General features: G+C 44.6%; 1 protein-coding gene across 4 annotated transcripts; it reads right to left on the reverse strand.

Moving 5' to 3' along the window:
• Window positions 1-699: 699 nt before the first annotated feature.
• On the reverse strand, window positions 700-25,289 carry MED26 (mediator complex subunit 26). Of its 4 annotated transcripts, none has more exons than XM_080385306.1 (3): window positions 24,921-25,289; window positions 6,424-6,498; window positions 700-5,082 (listed from the first exon to the last, which is right to left on the reverse strand). In XM_080385306.1, the coding sequence occupies exons 1-3, from the start codon at window positions 24,993-24,995 to the stop codon at window positions 3,388-3,390; spliced, it is 1,845 nt and encodes a 614-aa protein (XP_080241432.1). In that variant the 5' UTR covers window positions 24,996-25,289; the 3' UTR covers window positions 700-3,387. The 4 variants fall into 4 exon arrangements, with proteins under 4 accessions (XP_080241432.1, XP_080241431.1, XP_080241433.1 ...); XM_080385305.1 differs by lacking the exon at window positions 24,921-25,289 and adding an exon at window positions 24,045-24,275; XM_080385307.1 differs by lacking the exon at window positions 24,921-25,289 and adding an exon at window positions 17,825-24,020.
• Between the last annotated feature and the right edge of the window lie 58 nt (window positions 25,290-25,347).

The raw sequence follows: 25,347 nt of genomic DNA on the forward strand, positions 1-25,347 counted from the left end.
GCGAGAGCTCCGGCAGAGCCACGGGCCTCTCGCCCCGGCGCCAGAGCACGGGTTCCCCTCAGCCCGAGCCTGTCAGCTTCGTGAGGCGGGACGCCCCCTCCCCCGCGGCAGCGCTGCTGCCTGAGGGGGTGCTGCGAGGACCAGGTCCAGCCTGCGGGGGCGGGGGGCAGCCCAGGCGAGAGCTCGGGGTACGAGAAGCACAAAAGTCACTTTTGCTGATCTGGGGCTCCAGCACAAGCGTGCTCCGAAGCAGCAGGCAGGCCTGAAGGGCAGCGCGGCACCCGAAGCCTGCCTCAGGAAACCGAAAGGGCAGTCGGCACAGTGACCGAGCAAAGGTCACATACCCCAAGGCAGTGAGACAATTGTTCCTGACCTTTAAAACTAACTCAAGGAATGTGGAAGGCTGGCGTATTAAAAAGTGGGCGAGTACCTGTCAAGGCAGGAGGGGGTTCTCATCCATGTGCTCTGTCAAAAGATATTTCTGCATCATTAATGTACCTATAAAAACATGCACTTTAGGTAATGGCAATTCCTGAAAGATCTGCAGGTGAGCCACTTCATGTCATCCACTGACAGGAAAGAGATGGCAGTGTATTAAATCAAGATTTTTAGGATTAGAATAATAAATTGTGGAAGGTGGGTAGGAAAAACCAGTAGCAGAGAAACTGAGTTCATGCAAAAATGAGAGTACACGGCAGATATGCACATGGTAAACTTCATTCGAACTTGTTTACAAAATTGACAAAAAAAGTATCACCTTGTAAACTTATTCACATTTGTTGGAGCTCACAGAACCGGTTATAGCAGCATGCTGAAATAAAGATTGTCAAGCCTCTTCTCACCCTGGATGACATCCAAGTGAGTCGACCCTTACAGCAGAAACAAACTCGGTATGGAACAAGATTTAAAGCTTACATTGTAAGTGAATTTCTCTAGTGATTTTGTACCACTAGGGAAAGGGCTGGGTCTAATACCTGATGCTCCCTCAAGCCAAGGGAGCACCAGCATGGTCAGTTTGCTACCAAGAGCTGAATGTAATTTGAAAGCAGTGATGAACTTAGGGCATCGCCTCACCGAGTGTGGTCCACAAGGGCCATTGATTGCATAAGAAATGTAAGCAGTGGAGAAAAAAAATGGGTAATACTTCGTCATTTCCTGAAATTTGCCCTATATTCAAAGGCTTCAAAAGAGCACAGACCCTGTTCCTAAATAAGACCATTCAGGGAAAGAGGAAGAAGGGGCAAGGGGAGACAAGAAGCACAATATTTTTTACATAAACAAAATCCAAGTGTTTTCCAAAATGACCAGCTTTTTAGCCCTCTACCATCAAAACTACCTTTCTGAACCACAAGACAGTAGCTTTCCCCAGCTCTAAAACACACTGCTTGACCTCATCAACTGCAGAAGGACAAAATGGAAGTAAACTGAAAATATACTTGGAAACATTTTTGGTAACCACTTTTTCTGGTTTCACTCTCAGACCTCAGATTTCAGAAATGGAAGCAAACAGACATCAGCTGAGGTTTTCGAGACACCCACACATTTCAATACCAGTCAGATCACAGAAACAGTAGGTTTGAATGACTTAAAAATAAACCGGACCTTATCAGTTGTATTCCAGGGAACAAATCAACTTAATGTATACCTGGCACGGAACATCCTTTTAAAATCATGGCAAGAGCTTGACTCTGCTCTTAAAGGCAGGAGGAATTTTGCCAAGGCTCTTCTCCGTAGAAGCGAGATCCAGCACAAACAGGTTAACAGAGTTAACATTACTAAACCTATAAATATTTTTGGTATAGTGTCTCCTCCCCTTTTCCCCTGGATAGAAGCCCAGCATGGAGGACTACAGAAAACAACTAGTCCCAAATGTTAAAGCATTTACAATTAATAGAAACTCTTAGCTTTCTATACTGAACCAGGCTGCTTTAGAAAGCATTTTAACGATTAGGAATAATACATTACAATGTTACTGAGAGAAAAAAAAAAAGATGAACTATGACCTTTAAAATGTTTAGACTTTGAGGTACATTAACAGCAATTGGGTTATCAGTCTCCAGACCGTGGATGCAACCAGAGTTAAAAAAAAAATCCAACCTGTGCAACTGAACACCACCAACGTACTTGGAAGACATCTTGTATATCCCTAACAGCCAGCTGCTTTCAACAGTGTCGGATGGGATTCAGCTTCACCACACTGCTCCAATGGATTCTCAGTGTTGATGATCACTTAGCTGGTCTGAATTGAGCAAACTTAAAAAAAAAATGAGTTAAGTATAAATAATTCACAAACTATTTTGTGCAAATTTTTTTTATTTCCACATTTATATCACAATGTGTCCACTTAAAGGACCAAATAGCAAAGTTGCTCCCTTCTGCATCCCAAGAACACAGAAGTCTAGTTACTGTACATTCACTAAGGCTCTTTGTTTTTGCAAATTGCGTTTATGATGGATATCCATAAGGCAAACAATATCTAAAGGAATGGTAACAAGTATATTTCCAGCATACAAACAGGCTTCCTTTTTCCCTCTCACAGTACAGTTACAAACTTGTAGCACCCTCATTACATTTAGATTCTAGAAAAGGTGATTTTTCTTGCTTGTTTTTTTTTTTTGTGTGTGGTTTTTTTTTGTTTTTTTTTTTTTTTTTGTTTTTTTTTTTTTTTAACTAGAAGTTTGCAGGAAGGGAAAAGTAGGAAAAATATTTGGCTGGTGGTGGTGGGATCAAAAATATCGTTAAACATCTAGTTTTTGCAGCATTTCTCAGAGACTGGATTTAAACTGAAACCAGACTAAAATATGTGGATGCCTATGGAATGTTGAGCTGAAGCTGGTCTCCCAGCCTACAGTGCAACACCTGCTGTTTAAAACCCAATCTCCGTACCACATGACTTTAAAAATAAAACACAATCATGTTCAGAGATGTGATAGAAATAAAACTACAGTTTTTGCACATTGTCTCTTGAATATCTCACTGCCAAATAAAAACCCAAATCAAGTCAAATAAATAGATGCATATTTTGTTAAGGTAATGTCCACAATTTTCTCTGTACCTGCCTGTAATAAGATTCCGGCATTCAGAAAGTGCTGGAAATCCTCTTCACTTCTTGGGGACTAACACTTTTTTATAGCTGGCTCGCTACAGAGTTTTGAACTCAATTTATCAACCTTCGTATGCCTTCCTTTGCAATTGTTAGTAAACTGGTAGCAGCATTTCACAAAAGGAGAATTTAAAGGAAAGAGCTATAAAGAACCAGCTCCCTCACACCCTCTGCTCATTGGGCCTGTTTGTCCAGGACAGGAGGCTTTCTCCATCTTTAAGTGGCATAGTGTCTGCCGTTTTTGCTAACTGCAGATGTAAAAAGCATTTTTAGCAAAACTGTACTCAGTCTAGGCAGACGTAAGGCAGGATGTTCAATCTACCATCATCCCCATGTGGATCTAAAGATATGCACTGTGTCCAATCATACCAGTTACCCTGTGTGTCATAACAACCGTTCACGCCTGGCCAGTTATGTTCACGTATTCTGTCGAGGTCATCACTTGTGACCTCTCTTGTGACCCCAGGCAAGTCTGTAGGTTTGCTGTTAGGAGCTAGAACATGAGTCTTTCTAGCCTCTTTTCTAGTGCTTTCCTCCTGCTTTAAATACTCAGACATGAAGTAGTGAGCTCCTGGAGTCTGTACTCCTGATGAAGACAGCAAGCTACTCTGTCTGTTTAAATACGACTGAATGATTTCATTTCTGGATAATTCTTTCCAGTTCGTTTGTTCAAAAGGGCTTTGCAGGTTGGGTTTTTGCTCCTGCTTTTCTGTTTCTGTCCTGTGCTGTTCAGGAAGTGCAGGGATTTCCACCTGCAAAGGATCTTTCTGTATTAAAGGTTTTATCTGTCCTGTCATGGGATCAAAAGTGAGTTTTCTCTCTTTTAATCTCACAGGTTTCACACCCCCTTCTGTCACGTGCCCATCCAAGCTGACTGTATAGTCTCTGGGTCGGTACCTTTTCTTCTTTTTACTATCGGAACCTGAAGCAGCATCATCACTGTCCATTTTTGAAGTGTCTTGTGAAAAGCCCATGTGTGGCATGAGAGATTCCCCTGGGTGGGAGCTGGTTTTGCAGCTGGGAGATGTGTGCTGTTGAAGTGTCCCTGCTGTATGCCTGTGCTGGCTTTCAGAAGGTACCTGCTGCTCCTGCCAGTGCTGAGATACCTCAGTTACTGATTGCTGAGTGAACTCCAGTCTTTTTGCTGGCATCGGAGGTGTTGATGGTTGCATCAAGGATGGTGGCGGTGATGGCACCTGTGCAGTATCTAAGAACTGAGACCTTTGAGACGGACTAGGCATTGAATCCTTTGGTGAGTACGTAGTATGCTGCCGAGCAAAAGTATCATGCCTAATGCTTCTAGGGCTAAATGAGGAACAGCGAGGACTCTTAGGTTGGTGTGGTCCTGTAGTTTCTTCCGATTTATCATGCTGCTGAAGCACTGCAGTCTTTAATAACGAGGAAGTGCTTGAAGGTTTTACAAGTCCTGGAGAACTGGTGTGAGGTTTTACAGCATTTACTGGGATCTTACTGTGTTTATCATTTTCACTGAGTTCCGTCCTGCTGCTTTCAGGCCCTGCATGTAGATTTACGTCCACAGGACTAGGAAAATTTTCAGGACTACCTCCAATTCCATTTGTTGGAGGGGGTGAAGAGTTTTGTAATACTTCAAGACTAGCTTTGGAGACATTTGGGGGAGGAGGGCCCTGATGCCTGTCCCTGTGTTCACCTTTCCTTTTCCGATTTCCCAATTTCTCTGGTTTTGGAGAATTTAGTTTCTGTATATCATTCCTGCTTTTCAATTCGCTGATTGGCTTTGATCCAGCCACAGCAGGAAGTTGCGCTTCTGGTTTGCAGTTGTGAGCACCACCATTTGCTGATCCAGGTGGATTCGGCAACCCTCTTGGCACTGGTTCACTCTGGGTTACAGGTTCTATCAACTTTTGCCAATTCCGCAACAATTTCTTGGCACGTTTGGCAAGTTCCTCATTGGATGTCTTCTTTCTCACCTCATTGATAAGCCTCCCAAGTCTTGTTTCCTATAAAGAAAGAAAAGGTGTTTTACAAACAGGTAGCGTTCTAAACAAAATTCTTAAAGGTACGTTTCTGCTTTGTAACGCTTACCCTAAAAAATACCTAGTTAAAAACCACAAAAAAGATTTAGTTGTTGAATTAATCTTTTTGGAAGGGATTAATCCAGTTGGTCCAGCGCAACATGAAACCTACTCTAGGTTTCAAGTAACCCTGTCTCTATTCCCTGGCTAAAGCACCAGAGCTGTTAGCTGTGGAAAACAGTAGACAGGAACTCTTTAATTGGCAAGAATCTTGAGAATAAATGTGCAAGTTCAGATTCAAGAGGCAATGCAGCACCCAAGGCAGAAAGGGTGCATGTTTATCACAATGGAAGTATAAGATCTGCAGAAAGAGGGAAATGAAAAAAATTCCACAACCTTCACCTGTTACAGTAACACATTGATAATAAAAATCTCCACTGCACAAACGCAAGTAGCCAGGGTGCGACTTACGTCCTACCTTCTTCCTCTATCTCTCCTCTCCCTTCACTCCCCAGTATCTTGAAAACGTATGAAAGATTTAAACAAGCATTCCTAGGGTGTCCCAAAGCGGTTTCATAAGCGGAAGGAAGTCTTTGATTGTTCCCAAAGCACATTTGAAAACAAAGAATTATTCCACAAGTCACATTACTTAAGAAAAGCACTTCAAAAGAAAACACAGACCAGACCGTGAGAGAAATATGCAACACGTTGTGATACATACGTCGAAATACAGCTGGAGTTATAAATAAGCAATAGTTAAAAGCAAGTAACACAAATAACTTCAATGTAAAGATTGAAAAAAAATATTTATAGTTTAGTTATAAAATCTTTAAGAGTGGCCAGTAAGACTGCGGCTACACTACCTGACACTTCAGCTTTTAATACACCTCATCGCACCAAGTAGATCAGACGTTAAAACCTGCTTAACTGAATTTAAGATTAGTTTTATAGACAAAGTAACAATATATCCCTATTTCAGATTCTTTGGTGCTTGGCCACCAAACATCTAACAAGGCGATCAGCACTTCAGCAAGCAGACTGATGTTGCTGAATGCAACAGAATTAATCAGTAGCAAGTAATGATTAATTTAGTGCCCTACACAAACAGGAACTGTGCTGCACAGAATACTGATCTGAGTCCAGAAAGAATCGCTGTGTATGCATTGAGATGTCATTATTTTGTCCCCCCTCATGCTGTTTATATCTTAGTTGTGAATCCTTTGCAATCAAGCTATTGTTTCAAGAAAAGCTTTTATGGAAATTAGATAGACAGAGAAAGTCCTTTTATACACACAAAATTCAAGTCATGTTTGGAGGGTGACATACCTCAAGTGCCTCTTTGGTAATGGGATATTTCTCCAGGCTGGAGATCACTTCCAGCACTGCCACCATGTTATGGATCTGCAACAAGGAAGACAAGTCTTAGTTATAAAATGTAATTTCAGACCTTCCACTTCGTAAATGCTGGAAGCATTAACCACAAAATTGTTATCACACTGTCTGGCTTTAGAGAGCTGATTGTTCAAAGAACAGGGACAAGGACACTTTACTGACCTAGTTGGAAACTGCAGGAGCTGTAACAAACACACTCCTGTGCAGACCGGCTGGGAGAGCTGGGGGTGTTCAGCCTGGAGGAGGTTCTGTCGAGGCCTTAAAGCAGCTCCCAGTACCTAAAGGGGCCTGCAGAGAAGTTAGAGAGGGGCTTTTTGCAAGGGCATGTAGGGACAGAACAAGCAGGAATGGCTTTATACTGAAAGAGGGGAGATCTAGATTAGGTTTAAGAAAGAAATGCTTTACTGTGAGGGTGACGAGGCACTGCCACAGAGCAGCTGCGGATGCTCGATCCATGGAAGCATCCAGGGCCAGGCTGGATGGGACTTGGAGCAACCTGGGCTAGCGGAAGGTGCCCCTGCTCATGGCAGGGGGTTGGAAATAGATAATCTTTAAGGTCCCTTCCAATCCAAGCCATTCTATGTAAAACTAAAGGAAATATTAGCAACAACACCAGCGTGACTTACTAGCAAAGTTCTGAGACCCCTAGCCAAAGTATCCGTTAATTGTCCTACAGCCTAACTGGAAACATACATGCAAGTGGACCACGAAAAACAATGAGTGAAATCAGAAATCTTGCATTTATTCCCTCAGGCACTGGTTTAGAATTACACAAGTCATCATTCAACAATTCTGTTCAAAATACTGATGCTTCCTGTCTGAAAACCCAAGGTACAAGCTCCTCCAAGTGTCCAAGTGGAGACAAAGCCAGCGCCATGCCCAGTAGGTGTCCTCAGACCATTGCCCAGCACCAGACGGACCAGGGCTGGGATACAGCCACGGCTCCTGAACGAAGCTCAAAAACTCCTCCATCATTCCAGAATCTTATTTCCTGACCTGTAAGATGGTGAGGAGCAACTGCAGAAATTCACATTACATTAGTAAAGCATGTATCAGATCTTCTGATAGGCTTTGCCACAAAATTTCTGTATGCACGAGTAAGCTCCACACAGAAGCAGTTGCCACAATCTGTAGATATTAAGCAGAAGTGTGATTTTAATAATTTCTTTGAGAAACCCCAGACTACACAGGGATCCGTATTTCCATTACCTGATGATAAAAGCACTGAAAACTGGAATTTCTAATTCACTTTTGTAGATAAATTTAAAAGATAAGTAAAGGAAATCTCAGATCAGTCTCATTTACTGCTTAATTGCATTTCTGACACAACTGGACACAACTGCATCTGAGAAAAATCTCTCAGCAAGAACCTCTGCAGGGACCTCACGTTACCCTAAAGTCTAACCAGGAGCACAATCAGGTAGCTCTGCACTATCCTCCCAGCCACACAATCCGCTGCAAGATTCTTTAATTTTAGAAGGCTGGAAGTTTGAAAGAATTAGCTTTTTCAAGTCAGTCCTACCCTTCTATTAAGATACAACAGGAGAACCAGGAGCTGAAGTCTCCTCCTTTCAGAGAATCTTATGCATGACAATGTTTTTTTCCATCACAGCAGGACTGCTTGGTGTTGGAGATACCCGAGTGAAGCTGTCAGCAATGAAACTTTGATAAAAGCAAATCTAAAAATCAAGCAAATTTATGTTTAAATTCCATATAGGCTTTGAATAATTACAACTCTTACAGGTTGTAACACCAACTTCAGACCAAAGATGAATTTGTCATGGTTCTTTCTTCGCTGAACTACAACGCCTCTGCAGATATTTAAAGCCATACCATCCAGTCAGGTCTGGTAAACCTCCACTTAAGCTTTAAAGCAGCAATAGCATGTATTTTGACATATTTTAGTTCTGATTATTTCACTTCAGTGCACTAACTTTCTTCCATGTTTTGATCCTTGCACTGCCCTCAGTGCCTAGGAAGGGTGATTGAGCACCACAGTAAGTAATATATAACACCAGGGTTTGTTTGGTTTTCCCCCCAGCTTCTAGAACCAGAGCACTTGTAACAGCTAATGTTCAATTCTGGGAGTTTCCAGACAAACGTTTTTAGACTTGCAGAACATGATACTCTCCCTTCCCAACACATATTTTAGACTATGAATTACCAGGGTGCAAAAAGGCTCTATGTATTGCACAGACCAATAATTGGTACAATTATTTTGCAGTTACTGGTAATCCCCCAAAATTCATTATCTAATGACAAACTGATTGCAAAAAAAGGATCATTAATCTATCAAAAGGTCAAGATGGGGGAAAAGTGATACGCTCATGTATACACACACCTACAGAAAGATGAAATTGGCGAGGGAATTTGCAGTAACAGCTTCGCCTTTGTTCAATACACCCAAACACACAGATATGGATGCCCCTGAATGCCGAATTGCCTACCAGGGACCAGCTCTATACCAAGACTGATAGACTGTTACTTCATTCCCTCCTTTCAGGGACACATGGTGCCAATTAAAGAGAGGGAAAGCAGCCTTACACCGCTGAGTCTGTGCTGATCACTCAACTTCTGGTAAAACATAAAACACCCATTTTGGATTCTTCACACATTTGTAACCAATTGAAAACATGCTGTAGCACTGAAGCAAGCACTGCAAGGAGCATGAAGGCTTACACTCAGGATAACTTCAAGAAGCACCTCTCATTTTCCCTTCATTTTGAGCTGCAGAAGTGTGATTCTTTAAAATAAGCAACATAATAAAAACGTTCAGGCAGGTTCAACAACTTCACCCTTCCTCCCTAGTTTTCTGTAGCTTTCTTGGAGTGCTTTACCCAAACTGCCATCAAGAGAAGCTTATAATAGAAACCATACTCACCTATTTCAAAATAACACAAACTATGCAAGTTCTTGTGGTATAGTTAAACACTATGATGCAAACAAGACAACCTCCCCAAAACACCTCACGTATTATCTCCTCAATGTGAAGACACCTATTTCATTAACAGCAGAACATCGGGATTGCACACCAGTATCTTTACCTTAAACCATCCACCACTGGCTTAACAATTAATATATCGTCACAGAACTGACATGAGACCGACATTACAAAACCTACCAGGACATCATCCTACTTCAACCAGCATCAGAAATGACAGTTTATTAACATAAGCTGCTATTAAAAATGTTTACTGGCTACACAGCAGACAGGCAGAGCAACATAAAGCAGAGTGGGACAAGGAAGCCTGGCAACCTTGCTCTCTTCGGACACTGGTTAAAGAGCACAATTGCTTAAGTCAGCAACATCATTTTAGTTTCTATTTGCCTTTACTTACACTGTAACCCATCACTGCCACCCCAAAACATGAACTTCTGTGAAGCAACCCCAGGACCTTGCATTTTGGAGCTTGCACAAATCTTCTAAGAACAATTTATACAGCATTTCAAGTTATCCCATGCTATTCCCATGTTGTGAAGACTGACTAGCACACAGACTAATTAATTTTAAAGTTTACTGGAGAACATCTGCTTTGAGTTATCTATGATAATCCTTTCCAGCCAACCCTAATAACAGTCACAGAAAACAAATCTTATTTATTCCATGCAAGTCTCCTTAAGTCATTCAGCCATACTCCAGAGCTTACTACTGGTATCTGAGATCTCTTCTAAGTTAAGCATTAAATGTTTTTACTACAGCCTCACACAAAAGCATGGGTTTCTGAACTCTGGAAAAGATCAAGCAGCTTAATTTCCTTTTTTAAACTGCCATCTACCTTAATCCTATTTTAGCTTTTATACATCTAGAACAGTTCAGTAACTTCAGTGTAAGCGTTACACAGTGGTTTAAAAGAATACAAAGGGTGTTGGGGGTGTTTAAGGTACAGCTGTTCCCTGCCACCTCCAATTCTACTGCCTCTTTCCCTGGCAGATTTGAAAATAGCAGCAAACTCAGTATCTGCATGTGAGCTGGTATCACTGTTTCCATGTGCTGGGACACATTTTATGTTGGACTAGCACATGCAAATGTTATGCTTTGATTCTCTTCCATCTACAGACCAGTTCAGATACAAAACACAGAACGAACACCAACATAACACCTTTCGTTCTTCCTCAGGACTGCCCTGACACAGGATGACCCACATCCCACTCCACTGCTACCCAAGAAACAAATGCTACATAAACCTTTAATTGCAGTTGTTTGAATAAAGCAGTTTTTGTTGGTGTTTTTCAGATGTTTCACAGGGATGTTTCTACAGGTCTCTGCATGCATGACTAGACTATGACAGATGACAAACTAGATCTGAGTTAGCTGGGATGATGTTGCTGAGACAGTTATACAGGCCTGGAGTAGGAGGAAGAGTAGCTTTTTCCTTATAAACATGAAACCCCAGGAATGAGGTGCACAATTTACAAAAAAAAATATTAAAAAAATGTATTGAAACTGCTAATACAGAATCCTGTCTTACCGGAATCTGGCTAGAAAGGCTCTTCTTAATCACTTGCATAAAGGTCACATAACAGTGCTAAAGGGCATCTTTTGACACAGTATCGTCCTCCTCCATATCAGTCACATTAGTACCTTTAAAATTTTCTACAGGGTATTTAAACTTGGCCTAGTATGTCTATAGTCCCTAATCACCGAAACTTTTCTACAAATAAAGTGTAATGCTATTATCCTCCTGAAATCACAGGTTATAATAATCAATAGCCTGACTCCATTGCAGGCATTTTGAAACAGACTATACAGATATGTCAGAAGACACTGGCTTTGAGAGAATGGATTTGTCATCATACTTCAGCTTACTTCCTCAGAATATGCTAGAAATACTCAGTATTTTGCTAGTTTCAAAGAAGGTACTTCTGCAACATTTTCCCACCTGTAGTATCAAAGCAATTTTACAAAAGCAAGCAGAGAAGCAGACCCACTGTGGAAGACTAAACAGATCTTTTACCTTTCCAACAGACACAAATCCAGATCTCTAGTGCCAAGTTGGTGTTTTCTGTTGGCAATTCATAACAAGATATGCAGCGTGGTCTATAGAGAAGTTCACAGGAGCATTTGTACCATTTTTTTATTGTCTTCCCCTTGCAAGCTCCTAGGAACAACAGGATTTTATTGGGTAGCTATAAAATCTATCGTATTATCTATGGGCCATGTATATCTTTAGGCAGCACAAGATAATGTTCAAGAAAAGCCCAGGTTCAAGGTCAATATTGCTGAAATTGCCAGGAAGGCAGAACAGATTCAAAGGGAGGTGCAGCAGCACCACCACAACCAGCATCATCCACTCACATTTATTTTCTCCAAAGCAGCGCAGTGGTTACCTGCACCTGAGCACCAACTCCTACCCCAGACCGGGGCATCTGATCCATATCAGATCTTGCCCCCAGCACTCCATTTGTATAAAAAAGACTTCGTTGCATCATAATCTGAAACATGGAATAAGAAGTAAGAAGAGAAAAGTTGCTATTCATAGTAGGCTTTATTTAAATGCCAAAATGGCAATACAATAGTATAGTGTTTATTTATTACTTCATATAGGACGCAATAGATACCAGACGCTAATGATACATATCATGAACAGTAAACTATAATATCTTTTTTTAAAGATACAGACCAAACACACAAAGTTAGAATTCAGGTTACAACCTGCTGGTATTTAGTTCAGTTCCCTTGCAACTGATCTATTAACAGTTTCCCCTACCCCCAATGTGACATGATGTTGTCTAAAGATAGGGTACATGAGATACTATTCACAGAAATGACATACCAAAAAGATGACCATGCACTACTTTGTTCATAATTATTGAAGATGTTTGAAAGTCAGTTTGCTAAGAGTTCAAATATTCATCAGTACACACAAGATATTCTTAAAAAGGCGAGTGGAGGAGAGTTTTTGAGTAGTATTTAATAAAGCAGATCTTTAAACGTGAAGTAAGCAATTATCTGAGTTGAAAGTCATCCACCAAGAGTATCTTCTATGACAGAGAAATTAATCTGCAGTCCACGCTTTGAGAACTGATCAGAAATTTGTGCTGCAAAACAACAGGCAGAAGAAATGCTCCTCGACTATCAAGAACAGTCAACAGAAGTGGCTAGGGACAGCAAGCACCTATCTTTACCTCTGCATTTAAAATTTCCAGGTCTAACGTAAAGAGTCAAAATGATTCCCATTTATTTTATTTGTATTTAGGTTTTATTTAATGGTAAATTAACATCATCCAGATATCTTCCCATATACACTTTACAAAGCCAGGATCATCAAACAAGAGTAAGGTCAAATTCCAACAAAATACCACATGGCGAAGAAATTGGCAGACCTGAAATACTTCACTCGAGCAAGACAACAGTTTAGCTCTGTTACCTTTTGGCAATATGTCCGCATAAGTAAAGTGTAGGGAGAATAGAACAGCCAAGAGATTACGAGAAGTTTGCCAGCAGAGAACACAGTTTGCCCCACCAGTTACAAACAGCTTCGAGACACAAAACCCCAGCAGCTGGTAAGTGCCATCACCACTCCAGCTCTTCTCTACATGGTCCACTCCAAAGGAGACATCTGACTCTGGCAGAGGCCCCTGACACAGCAGGAAAATGCTCCATGCTTTAGCGAGGTGTGGAAACCACTCAACAAGGGCAGTATCTATCGGTGGAGTTACTCAGAAGATATAAGGAGTAGTAAAACACAGATGACAGAGACACGCACACCCAGAACACAACCAGTTGACAGAAAAGCAGTGGCACATTGAGGGAAGTCGTCCTGCTCTACAGGAAGAGGGCTTTAAGGGCAAAGAGAACACAGTCAACAGCACAACGCTTTTCTACATTTGTATTTATTAGCCAGTAATGGGAAGACATTCTTGTTACTACAGAGAGGAATAATTGTCTGTCAGCTTCAACATTTACTAAACATTTTGCATAGTATCTATCATGAGAATTATACTTCTAGTGCCTACCCCTCAGCTGTGTATAAGAGGACTCACTGCAAGATGATGCTCCCTCCCCACCCCTGCTTCTTTTTCCAAACCCCACACCCCCCCCCCAACCCTCCAGACCATGAAGCTGGGCAAAACCTTTCTGGGGAACAAATTTATTCACCTGATTTTAAAGGCCCAGCAGTTGAAATGAAGGTTAGTGACATGAAATACTATTACATCAGAAAGATGTGTGTGGCACAGGTTCAAGATAAGGGAAAAGAGTAAGAGGAGGAGTGGGTACCGCAGCCCACAAAGCCAGGTGGTCACTGTCACAGTGGGGCAGAACACAGTCTTGGTGGAACCTGCTACAGCATACTGCAAGCCAGGTAACGCTGGTGTTCTTTTTCCTCAACACCACACTGATAAGGAACGGCACAGGAATCAAATTCAGTTGGAATTACATGTTCAAGGCACCCCAGTTAAGAAGAACGTATATAATGAGGAGTTCAGAGGAGAGCAGTGATAACATTTTAAAATCATGGTTAACAAGAAAAAGTTTAAGTACTCAGTCCACACAGTATTGGGGAAAAAAATAGGGAGGAGAGACACAGCTTGGAATAAGCCTTCCTATACATTATGAGTCATAATAAAGAAAGTGGTGATCAACTGTTTTCATGCTCACTGGCCTAATTTGCAACAAGACAAATACTGATGACATATCGGGAATAACCAGAGAGCTACTAATGCACTCAAATAAGCTCAAGTAGTTTCCACAGCCACTACAAGGGTTTAAGAACAGATCAGGCGCATCTGGAAGGTGTTTTACATAGGTGATGCTACTTCAGTGAAGGCAACGGAGACCACATAGCTTCATGAAACCCCTCCCAGCCGCGCACCCCTACGATTCACACCTAGGGAACACATACTGAGTGGCAAGCAGTAGAAACATATTGAAATACCCACTTCTGTCTAGTCCAAACTGGACTTAAAATAGTAATGCTAAATTCTGTCCTATCAAAGAGATGGTAATTATATGAAGGGGTTTGTGTTATAAAGGACTTAGAAAATTCAACACTTCAAAATTATCTGGCTTGCGCTGCCCCACTGCCCCGGGCACAGTGTCCTGAGGAAAAGTGAACCCAAGAAGAAATGCCCCAGCCTTCACCAGTGGCTCATCACCACTGAGGCTCTGTCATCACTTCAGTTCACCTTTTCAGCCACCTCACACTTACCCCTGCACATCCCAGCACCTGAGCACTTCTCTAGAACAGCACAGCCCTGCCAAAACATAGCATGATAAAACAACCACCACAAACTGGAAGTTTGACCCAGTCTTGCACATCCCTCACCTTCTGGTAGAAATACTACTGATTACACAGTCAGCTACAAAGGGGTGTAAAATTTGGTGGAACAACATAGCATGTCTTCAAGAGAAGGAGACTTGTCGAGGGTGGAGCTGCACAACCAAAGAGTGCGAAACCACGCCACATGCCCTCCAACCCAGTACAGCAATCACTACAGATTATTTCATCACCATAAATAACACCCCCAGAATGCATCGGTAACACACAATCCCTAAAAATCCAGTCACTGCACTGGTCATGAGGACATCTAACCACAATATAGTTTCATTGTATACATGATAACCACTTTTCTTCCACCTGTGCAGAAACTTCAACCAGATGAATCCTGGTAGTTACTATTTATTTTAAGTCATGAACCAAAGCCCAACATTATTGCTTAAAAATTTAGTCATAAAATGATGCTGCTGCGCAATCAAAGTTGCAGGAACAACCGGTCACACTTCGACAAGAAACACAGAATTTGTTGATTATTCAGACAGAATGACAGAAAATTCAGCCTTAAAGCGTGTCCCTTCTGATTTAGCATGATCTCAGTGCTTTCTGCGGTGAGGAGAGACCCAGCCAGAAGCCTGCTGACTGCAGTTACTCGGTTAAGTGAAAAGCCAACGATGAGTTGATGCACCACAGGCAGGTGCCAGTGGCTCCGGGGGGGGGGGGCAGCTCTCCTGTTCTTACCTACCTGTGTTAGGGGAAGAGCAAAGCTGGGCACCGAACTAGATTATGAGAATGACCCTTTCAAGGCATCACCTGGGCAGAATCATTCTGCACTCACCTGCTTAATCTTAATGCACTCCAGAGAACTCGGTGGAGATTTAAAACTATGCAACATGCATTTAAGGACTTGATGAGAATGGCTTCAAAGGGTCAAGAGCTTTCTGAAGTTCTTAAATATTATGTTACCCATCACAAGGAGTATCTACACAGAGCAGGTTATATCTGAATGTAATACAGAGAAGTCCTACTAATGTCACCACAACATAGACTTTTCACTCTTTTCTTAAAAAGTAAAAACATTTATCACTGCATCTGTGTACTTCCAAACACAGCAGGCCAAGGTTTTTCAAAATGCTGGGGAAGCTTCTCAGCCAATTTCTTAAATGATAAAGGAGGCTCAGGTAAGAGCCTGCTGAATACGCTGCACTGTGGAATTTATTAACGCATCACACTGAAGAGCAGCAACATGCTTGCATGACTGCTCATGAAAATTTAAGCACAGCATATTTGTTCACAAAAGCTGAGGAAAAAAATAGCCTTACAAATAGTCTTACAAACTGGGAATAATTTAAATACCAGGTTTTGAGAGGAGTCACTGTATCCTTTCAGCAGCAGTCACTAATCAATCTCCATCGGCACACACCATAGAAAAGTTTTATGAATAAGAAAAAGATTGGCTTCAATTTACCCATCTCCTAGAATTATTGCTAACTAAATTCTAGATAAAACGCAGCTGCCAGTCACCCATTTCCAAGCATCGCCATTCTCTGAATGGCAGTGCAGGTCCCCAGGAAAGCGAGGATGCCGCCCCCCCGCCCCTCCCCCGATCCCCGATCATCAGTCAGCAATGCTGGGCCATTCTATTTCGTGCCAGAATCATTAGCAGCTGCTTGGAAACAAAAAGCATTTTCTACCTTTGGCTGGGAAAAAAAAAAAAATATATCTCCCCCCCTCCCCCGAGGACCACCTTTCATCTGGGGGCTTACCAGCAGCAGGGCTACTTTCAGACCAACTCCACCCCAAAGCAGATTTTCCAGTGTGATCATGACTGGACAAAACCCCCTAGTATCCCACCAGCATTTTATTCATTCAGGAAGCTGCAACCTGGCACTAGTTATTTCTGACCAGTAGCAAAAAAACTTCACAATTTCCACTTAAGCAAGCCCCAGTGATGCCTAAGCCCCTTGGCAGCCCATCTTAAAAAGTCCAGTGAAGAAAATACAAAGTCAAAACCCAACAGTTCCTATTTTGATAGTCTGAAACTCTAACACACATGACAACAGAGCAAGAGGTTTGTCACACTTGATTGTTAACTAGCGTGCTCCCCGGCAAGCGCCTGAGCTGCAGGCACCACACCTCTGCAAGTGCATCTGAAACATCACCTCCTGCATCTTCTCCTCTCCCACCTGACTACGCTCAACTGTATTCAAGGATCAACGATAGTTTCTCCAAGGATAAACTATAATATTGAGGTATACATTTTTCTGGAACTTTCAGGATGATTGCTTATATACAGATGTAAAAAATCCACATTCCTTCCCCTACAATTAATTTACACACCACAAGGAGAGTTACATACTGACCATGCTACCTGGTGCAAAGAGCTCTGCTTAAGTTACAGAAACTCAATGCTGCTTGGAGATGCACTGGAAGTTTGTTGACTGAAGACAAGTTATGAACGTGCATCACTACCCTGGGGAAAAAAACCCCCAACAACTATGCTCCTCTAATTTCAAAAGTTCTACGCCCCTTACAAAAATAAATGTAGAGCTGTGGTATAATAACAATACTCTGCCAGCTGATTCTGCATGAAAACACAGTGTGTGAGAAAGCAGCTCCACAGAAGTGCAGGCTGTCACTCTTAGACAAGACTTCCACCTCTGCACAATCATCTTTACAGCACAAAGTTTCAAAATACACCCAGCTGAGTATGCTGCTGAATACTACAGGTAGACTTGGATGTAGGATTCCTCTCGTCCCCAGCTGCAATGTTAGAAAACCACTTTGTTCAGTAAAACAGAACTAATTACATTTTACTTCCAGTGATTCCTCAATAGAAGTTTCTACCACCAACTGTTTGGACATGCTGAAAATTGTATACTTTCATATTAACAAACACACTTAAACATGCAACGCTGCCCCATGAAAGCCACGCCCCAGAAAACACTGACATGCTGTTAAGTTTAGTAGATTGCACCTCAAATTAAAGCAATTTGCTGGCACTTAAATATTGTTCCAGACACTGAAAGCATGAATTACCTGAAGAAAGAATAATTTCACTGTTAGAATGCTGAATAAACAAACCTGTATTTACATTAAACTGAATGTGATGTACTTACCTTTACCTTAAACATTTTTTTAAAAGCCAAGGGCATGATTGGGGCCACATCATACCATGTTATACAGACCAAAAAAGTTCATTTGAAGTTATCACCAAGCACAAAATGGGTGAGACGAGATAGTAGTAAAGCGTTATCAGCCAAAACAGGCATGGGTTTTTTTTCATTTATTAAAAAAACACATTGACATTAATTTTAACCCCAAATCTAATATATTGGAGTAATTATGCCTTAGAAGAAGCGCTTCTTAATTAAGATCAAATTTCTGCAGCAGGCAGAATCAATTCCTTCTGTCCCTATTCTGAAACTTTTGTGATTCCTGAAAAAATAAAACTCAACTACAGCAGCTCCTTGAAGGAGACTGAAAAGGATCTCCCCTTACAAGGTACTGGGAGAAAAACCTTCAGCTGCTCTGAAACTACTTTGGTCAGGAGCCAAAGGTGACGGAACAGCAGTGCTGCTGTGTCATATGGCCATACCCAAAACCCCGGAGCAGAAACAACCCACACCTTATGCACTCCTAAACCTGGCTCACCCCCAATTTACCATACAAAACCCTAATAAATGACAGACTGGAGTTCTTAGCCTAGGTCCACACTGCCAAAACACAGGTGAAGCTGAAGATCTTTGTATTTTCTAAGGCACAGCCTGGGTCTCTCCTCATTTGGGGGCTTCTGACAGCAAGTACCTCCCCTCCTGCCCAGTGCAGCGGCAGGAGCCGACCCAGCCTGTGACCACCCCAGCCCTCTGGGACCCCGTGCTCAGCTGCCTCCACTCCCTGCCGCTTTGGGTTGATTGCACACCACCATGCACTGAAATGGGTCAACGAAGGGTCGCAGGGGGGGCAGCGGCCACAGGAAGGCAGCTGCCCTGGGGAAGTGCTGTGTTCTTCGCCATCTGGGAAGCTGGGTTGTTTCTCTCCTGGAAGAACACCCATCTTACACATCAGCTGTCTTTTCCATATGGTGGTTCATGGGGACTGTCAGATTATTCTTGCTGTTTAGTCTACCTGTAAAAAGTTGGTTCTTCCATTCAGAAAACTCCTTCCTGGTTACATCAAGAAGAATGTGTCAGGTTAGTTGTGTCCTTCCTGATGCTTTCTCCCTCCAGCCTCTGAGCCATCCAAGTGTTCACTTCTCACCAAGGGCCCGTGCTACGGCGTGCGCAGACAGGTACTTGCTGCAAAGTTTTATCGCTTGGGTTTAAAAAGCCTGATCCCCTTTAACGAAATGACCCGATGGGCATCTGGCTGGAGGGTGCCGCTCTGTGCCAGCTTGTACTCCCTGAAGCTGCCGCTACCCCCCAGCACACGCTACGCTGTGCCAGGACCACCATGTCCCCATTCCTGTGAGGAGCCAGGGCAGGGCCAGAGGCCCCAGACAAGCCCTTTTTCCTGTTGAGTTCAGCCAGGCGAGTTCCTCAGGTGGCCCAGAGCAGGGTCAGCATGAGGCAGGGAACAGGAACATGCAGCTGGAGCTGGGGAAGCAGACAGACAGGGATCACAGCAGCTCACCCACCAGGTGCAGCTCTGTTGGCAGTTTCAGCTGGTGTAAACATGCGACTTTAAGCCAAGTCAATTCCATTTTTGATTATTTGGAATGTTAGCCACACAGCCTTCAGCATAAGGTGGTTCATCATGAGTTGCAAAGCTTGCTCATCAGTCCCCGCTCAGGAGTATCCCCCTGGCTGTCCATAAAGAGGTCTCCCAGTGTTTCTCCCCCGAACACTCGCCGAGCCCCTGTGTTAGGGTGACACGGTGAGCACAGGGGATCATTCCAGACACCTGTGAACCACGCACAAGCAACAGCAACAATAAAGCCTCTACAAGCAAAACTTGACCATAAGGCATCCACTCATCTCAAAACACACAGACAGCGTGGTTAGCTTCTGTAGGTATCACAGAGCTCCTTCCTGCTGGAACCCAAAGCCAGCCTACTAGGGCAGCAGGGAAGCTGCCCACTTCCCAGCTTCTGTGCTGGAACACTTTAATTCTTGATTCCTGCTGCTACACCTGTTGCAGTACTATTTGTGATGCACCAGAAGCATTATCAGGTAATTGAGCTGCATCAAAAACTAGCTGGTGGAAAAAATATATATTGTCTTTTCCTTTATAAACCCTGATCAATTCCCCAGTTCATTTCACCACATGATCCTGCAAATAGTTGCATCGGCACACATAAATTGGGTGTGTGTAGCAAGAATAAGAAGTGGGTGTTATTTAAATTGTCACTGCTGCGGAAACACTCACTCAAATTACAGCTTAAGAGCAAATGACTACTGCCATCATCAATGGAACCTGTGGAGTTCCAAGGAACTAACAACAGAAAGGCAATTTGGCATCCCCCTTGCTTTGACCCCTCAGTCCAAACTCCTGCTACTTTTGTTTGCTCAAGATTTGTCTTTGCAGCCTCAAACTTCATCATGGTCTCACTACTGCAAAGGGTACCTTGCAAATCATAAGTTTTTAACACCCCCTAAAAAAAACCTCTCAAAAAGTAACAGGCTGTATTACCACCACTCAGAGACTGAGCAGGACTATACAGGCAACTAACCAGACAACCGGACTAGTTAAACTTGGTATCTGTTGGACTATACTTCCACCAAAAAGCTATTCGGGAGAGGTGGGCAGAGAAGCTGTAGAGCAAGGCCAAGAAACCAACTCCACTGCCACCAACAGGTGAATTCAAGTGAATGCTGTTCACAAGACAGAGCATCAAAAAAACCAGCAGTCATCCTCACTTAAGGTTATTCAGAATTAGGAAAAAATGGAATACAGTGGGACTTCGTACATCGGGCTTGAATCCTAACTTGGAAGCCAGGACCGCCATGCTAACAACACTTCAGAGCCTACATAGTGGGAACTGCCACAATCACCCACGTGTTTCACCATGTGCCTGAAACACAACCTGCCACCTTGATGCACAAAATGCTGTACTACTCGCAACAAGATGAGCTCCAGTAAGGAAATAAACCAAAAAATGTTGAGAGGTACAACAGGTCCCAGCCTCTCTGTACACTGCAGCTTCCTCAAAACTGGTAAGATTATTAATGCCTCACAGAAAAGCATCAAGCTAAAGCAAAAGCCATTCCCAGTCTACTTCCACCCACACGTAACCCTTTCCCGCATCCAAAGAAATCGCACAGACCCTCCCCAAGCAAACCACTGTCTTCCTCCAGCCTCTACATCTGTGTCGTTACAGCACTGTCTCTCACACCGTCTTCTCGCCCTTTCCAAACTCACTTCTAGCAAGCACATTTACCCCTGGTGATAGAGGCTTTTGTTTCTAGGACTCTGGTGAAGCAACCTATACAGAATCCAGACATGGAAGCATCTTTAACTATGCAACTCATGTGTCAACTAGAAGATCACCCCAGGCCAATGCGCTACTTAACACTACAACACACAGGCCGACTTATTATTAATAATTTGGCTCACGGATCATTCCTAAAGGCCTGAGCAGCAAGGCCAACCGAGATATCGCATGAATGGCAGCCTGATTTACAACCTGCCCCAACAACACCATGAGCATCCTTACTCAAACCAAAGCTGGCTTTGCATCACAGAGAGGTATTAATGGCAAATAATTACGTTTTTGTCTGATTATTTAAAATCGGGAAAATACTGCTACATATTCAGGATGAAGAACCACTTAATTGCAAGCACAATTCTTCACAGCCAGTTGGAAACTACAGGCTTTCCTGCAGAGCAAAAACTAACAGATCTCATTATTCCTGACATCAGGTAATAAATTCCCTGAGGAGCGCTGAGCCCAATTTAACAAGGCAGAGGTGTTCTGCTTGGTGGAAGAGGTGGTTTCACAGCACACTGAGCCCAAAGGGAAGAGCGTTGCTTCTACCAGGACCAAGGAGTATCTCCCCTGTAAGATCTCACACCACTGCTACAATAAGGTTTCGGACACTCTTCTCAAGTTACTATTTCTACAAGGTTCTTCCAGGAAAGATTTTCCTGCAAGAAAATTGTATCGCACGTTGTTGTGGGCGATACCACTAATCTCATACTTTCCCCCAATGCAAGCCTTGGTATGTTCTGGCTAGCGCACAAGCCTTGGAAGGAAATCGATGTTGATACTTAGTGTTTAAGTCATGTAGCAGAAGTAGTTTGCCCATATGTTTTTTTGAGGGGAAAAGGCTGAATAAATGAAGACGTAATACCAGACATCCCGGGTGGCTTCCAAGATGATGTAATTTCTTTAAAATAGCTTATTTCTTATAGATCTCCTTTGAAATAGAGGTTACCCATGTGAAGTCTAAACTGTGTGAAACTAAGTTATAAACATATTCTGCCACAATTACTAGAAGAGGTCTCAAGTACTAAATGCATGTGTACAATTAAAACATTGCTCCCGAGTCAGCACTCATTTACCTAGCAGTTAAAACAAAGATGAACAATTGGCACAGAAGACTATTTCTCAAAGCAAGCAGGTTCCGAGAGCTTGGAAAAAAGATTATTTTGACCAGTTCAACTCAAAACAAGTAGGGAAACATCTCTCTCTCTCTGTTTTGTTGGGGGTTTTGTTTGGGTTTTTTTGTGTGTGTGGTTTTTTTTTTTTTTTTAAATTTAAGGCAGGACCTCAGAGTTAATCGAGATTTGCACATACCACAAAGACCTCTATGGCTACAGTGGAACGAATCTCCACAATGGAGAAGCAACTTGTATATCGAGAACATTATCAGCGAAGCTTAAATTTACAGCGCCTCACAGCAAAGCACCATAAAGAACCGTCTCCTCCTCCTCAGCCACACAGAACGGGACCGTTTTTCGTACACCTGACGCTATCAGTGCAGTTTTCACCCTCCCCAGAAACACGCACAGACCAACAATTATACTGAAAAGCCTGAATGAAATCCAGGCCTCAAAGCTCGACTTTCTCAGTAAACAAGGAAGTCAATCACAATAGTGAATACTAAGTTTGAATACAACCACTTCTTTTAGGAGATTCTAAAAGCCAGAAGAAAGTAGCCAGAGTTTACTGTAAGTACCCCCAAGTGCAGCAGCTTGAAGCTGCATTGACTTCTTCCTGAGGGGAAAACATCAGAACAGTTTCTTAATACTTTTGCGCTGGTGCAATGAAATTCAGAATCTGCTTTTCAGCATGTCCAAAATTTAAGCTTTTCTTCCCTTCGTGAAAGGGGCACAACAGGTAGTTTTACTGACTGTTTATCACATGCTCTGTGTGCTTGGGAGAAGAAGGGCTGAGATTTAAGCCTGCACAGTGACTCTCAACCACACCACCTCTGCTCTCCTTCGAAGAAAAGGTTATAATGGAAGACAGCCCCTGCCTACAGGCGTTTCTGAACAATGGGCTGATTTTTCTGCCACCAATTATTGCCCTGGATAAGTATCAAGTATGTAGAATTACAATTTAACATACATTACTCCTAAGCTTATAGAGCTACTGACCTGTTGGAGGCTCAGTACAGCCACCGGCTGATGCTCTAGCTTCCCCTCGCAGGCAGCTGCCTGGTTAATTCTAGTCCCCCTCACCACAACCAAACTGCGAGGACATTGGCGGTGTCATGTAACGTTAACATACAGAGAAAGAGAAAAAGAATCCATCACAAAATATACTTCCCGGCTGCTTAACTCCGCACAGCCATGGGAAAGTAACACCAGAATGAGGGTAACCGTTGCTGCTAACAGTTCTGAAGTTAAAAGAAACTATACACATGTTAGAATTTTATTAAACTAGGTTGACACTCGGTCTAACATCAAGTGAAAAATTCGCAGCCACAAAAAGAGGACTCAGAGCAAACAGAATTCAGAGTGTACCAGCCGACATTTCAGCAAGATCCACGTTCAAGTGCTGCAAACTCAAACAACTCTGACATTTTAAAGCCCACAGTTACCATTATAATCTATTGCTGTTACTCAAACGCGTGGTATTGCTGGTCGCGACACAGGCGCATCACTGGGGGTTCCCACAGAACTACAAGGGCAGAGCAAACGTCCCTCAATGTCCACGTGCCCTGCAGGCCACACCAGATCCCTCCCAGTTGGTGGTACCTTCACTGGCTACTTTAAGACATCAACCCAGGTCCATCACACGAGAACACTTGTTCAGGCAGAAGCAGGTATGACTTTAATAGAACTAAACCACCCCTTCACGCAGTCAGCCTCCTGGAATAACACACAGGCACACGTCCAGCCCCGGGCACCCGCAGCTGCCCCACAGAGTGCAGAGGGCCAGGACAAACCCACCTTCGCTGCAGTGACTGTCTGTCTACAACTCCAAAGCTCTACAGACTGCGAGCTCGGGGCGATTCTCTCCCTGTAACAAACGCCCGTGCCGGGAAAGTGCTTTAACATGCCCAAATGCCCCTGGAAAGGGGCGCGGGATCCCAGGGATGGAGCCCGCTCCGTCGGTAAGGCTGCTCACAGGTGAAACACCCGCCGACTCCTGCGCTTACGCCGCATCCCAGAAGCGGCAGATAAGCTCATTACCGCGCTGCAGGGAAGGATAAAAGCCAAGAGTAAGGCTGCCCAGGGCCGGTGCAGCTCCCGGGCCCCGGAGCCACCGCCGAAGCCCTCCCGGCGGCCCCGGGTGCACCCGATGAGGCCCGAGGGGGCGGCGGGGCCCAAAGAACAGGTGGGCGCCCCGGAAAGTCCCGGCAAACTGCGGCGGAGCCCGGCCCAGAGCCCCCTGCAGGCCGCGCCCGAGCCGCGGCCTGTCGTCGGGAGGCCGCCGGGCCGCACGCCGCATGGCCGGGCAGCGCCGGCCGGGCCCCGGCAGGGGGTGGCGGTACGGCGGCGGGAGGCGGCGCGGCGGGGGGCGGCCGCGACCCCCCGGCCGGAGGGGTGAGGCCGCCGCTGGCAGCGCCCAGGCGGCCCCGCGGCGGGGGGCGGCGAGGCTACGCTGGCGGCGGGACCCTGGGCGGGCAGCCCCGGGGCTGGGGGGGAGCTCCCCGCTACCGCCCACAGCGGAGGCTTCCGGCGCCCGAGGAGGCGTCCGGCCGCAGCCGCGAGGCCGGCGGGAGGCGGCGGCGGCCCGACGGGGCGGACGGGCGGGCGGGCCGCGGCAGCCGGCGTCCCCGCGGTGCCGGCGGGGAGCAGCGGGGCCCAGCGGGCCGTACTCACGTTGCTCTGCGGGTCGATGGCCTGCAGCAGCCGGTCCCTGATCTGCTGCGGGGAGGGGGCCGGAGCCGCTGTCATTGCCTGGGCGAAGCGGGGCGGCTGCGGCCGGGGCGGGCGGGCGGCTGGGCCGGGCCGGGGCGGCGGCTGCTCACTCGCCGGCGGCGGCCTCTTTGGGGAGCCGGAGTCGCATGTTCGCTCCCCGCCAGGCGGGGGCGGCGGCGCGGGCGGCGGGGCGCGGCGGAGGAACCGCGGCGGAGGGAGCGGGCCGGGCCCGACTGCTCCGCTCGGGGCCAAACTCAACTGTGGGCAGGAGCCAGCCCCGCGCAGGGCACCCTGGGACCCGCCCGACGCCGGAACAGCGCGCCCTGACGCCGTGCCGCACGCACCGGCGGGCACGCACCGCGCCTGCGCGGGGGGCGCCGCGGGGCCG

This window comes from Falco punctatus, assembly GCF_963210335.1.
Source record: "Falco punctatus genome assembly, chromosome: 4".
In the NCBI taxonomy this organism is placed as follows: Eukaryota; Metazoa; Chordata; class Aves; order Falconiformes; family Falconidae; genus Falco; species Falco punctatus.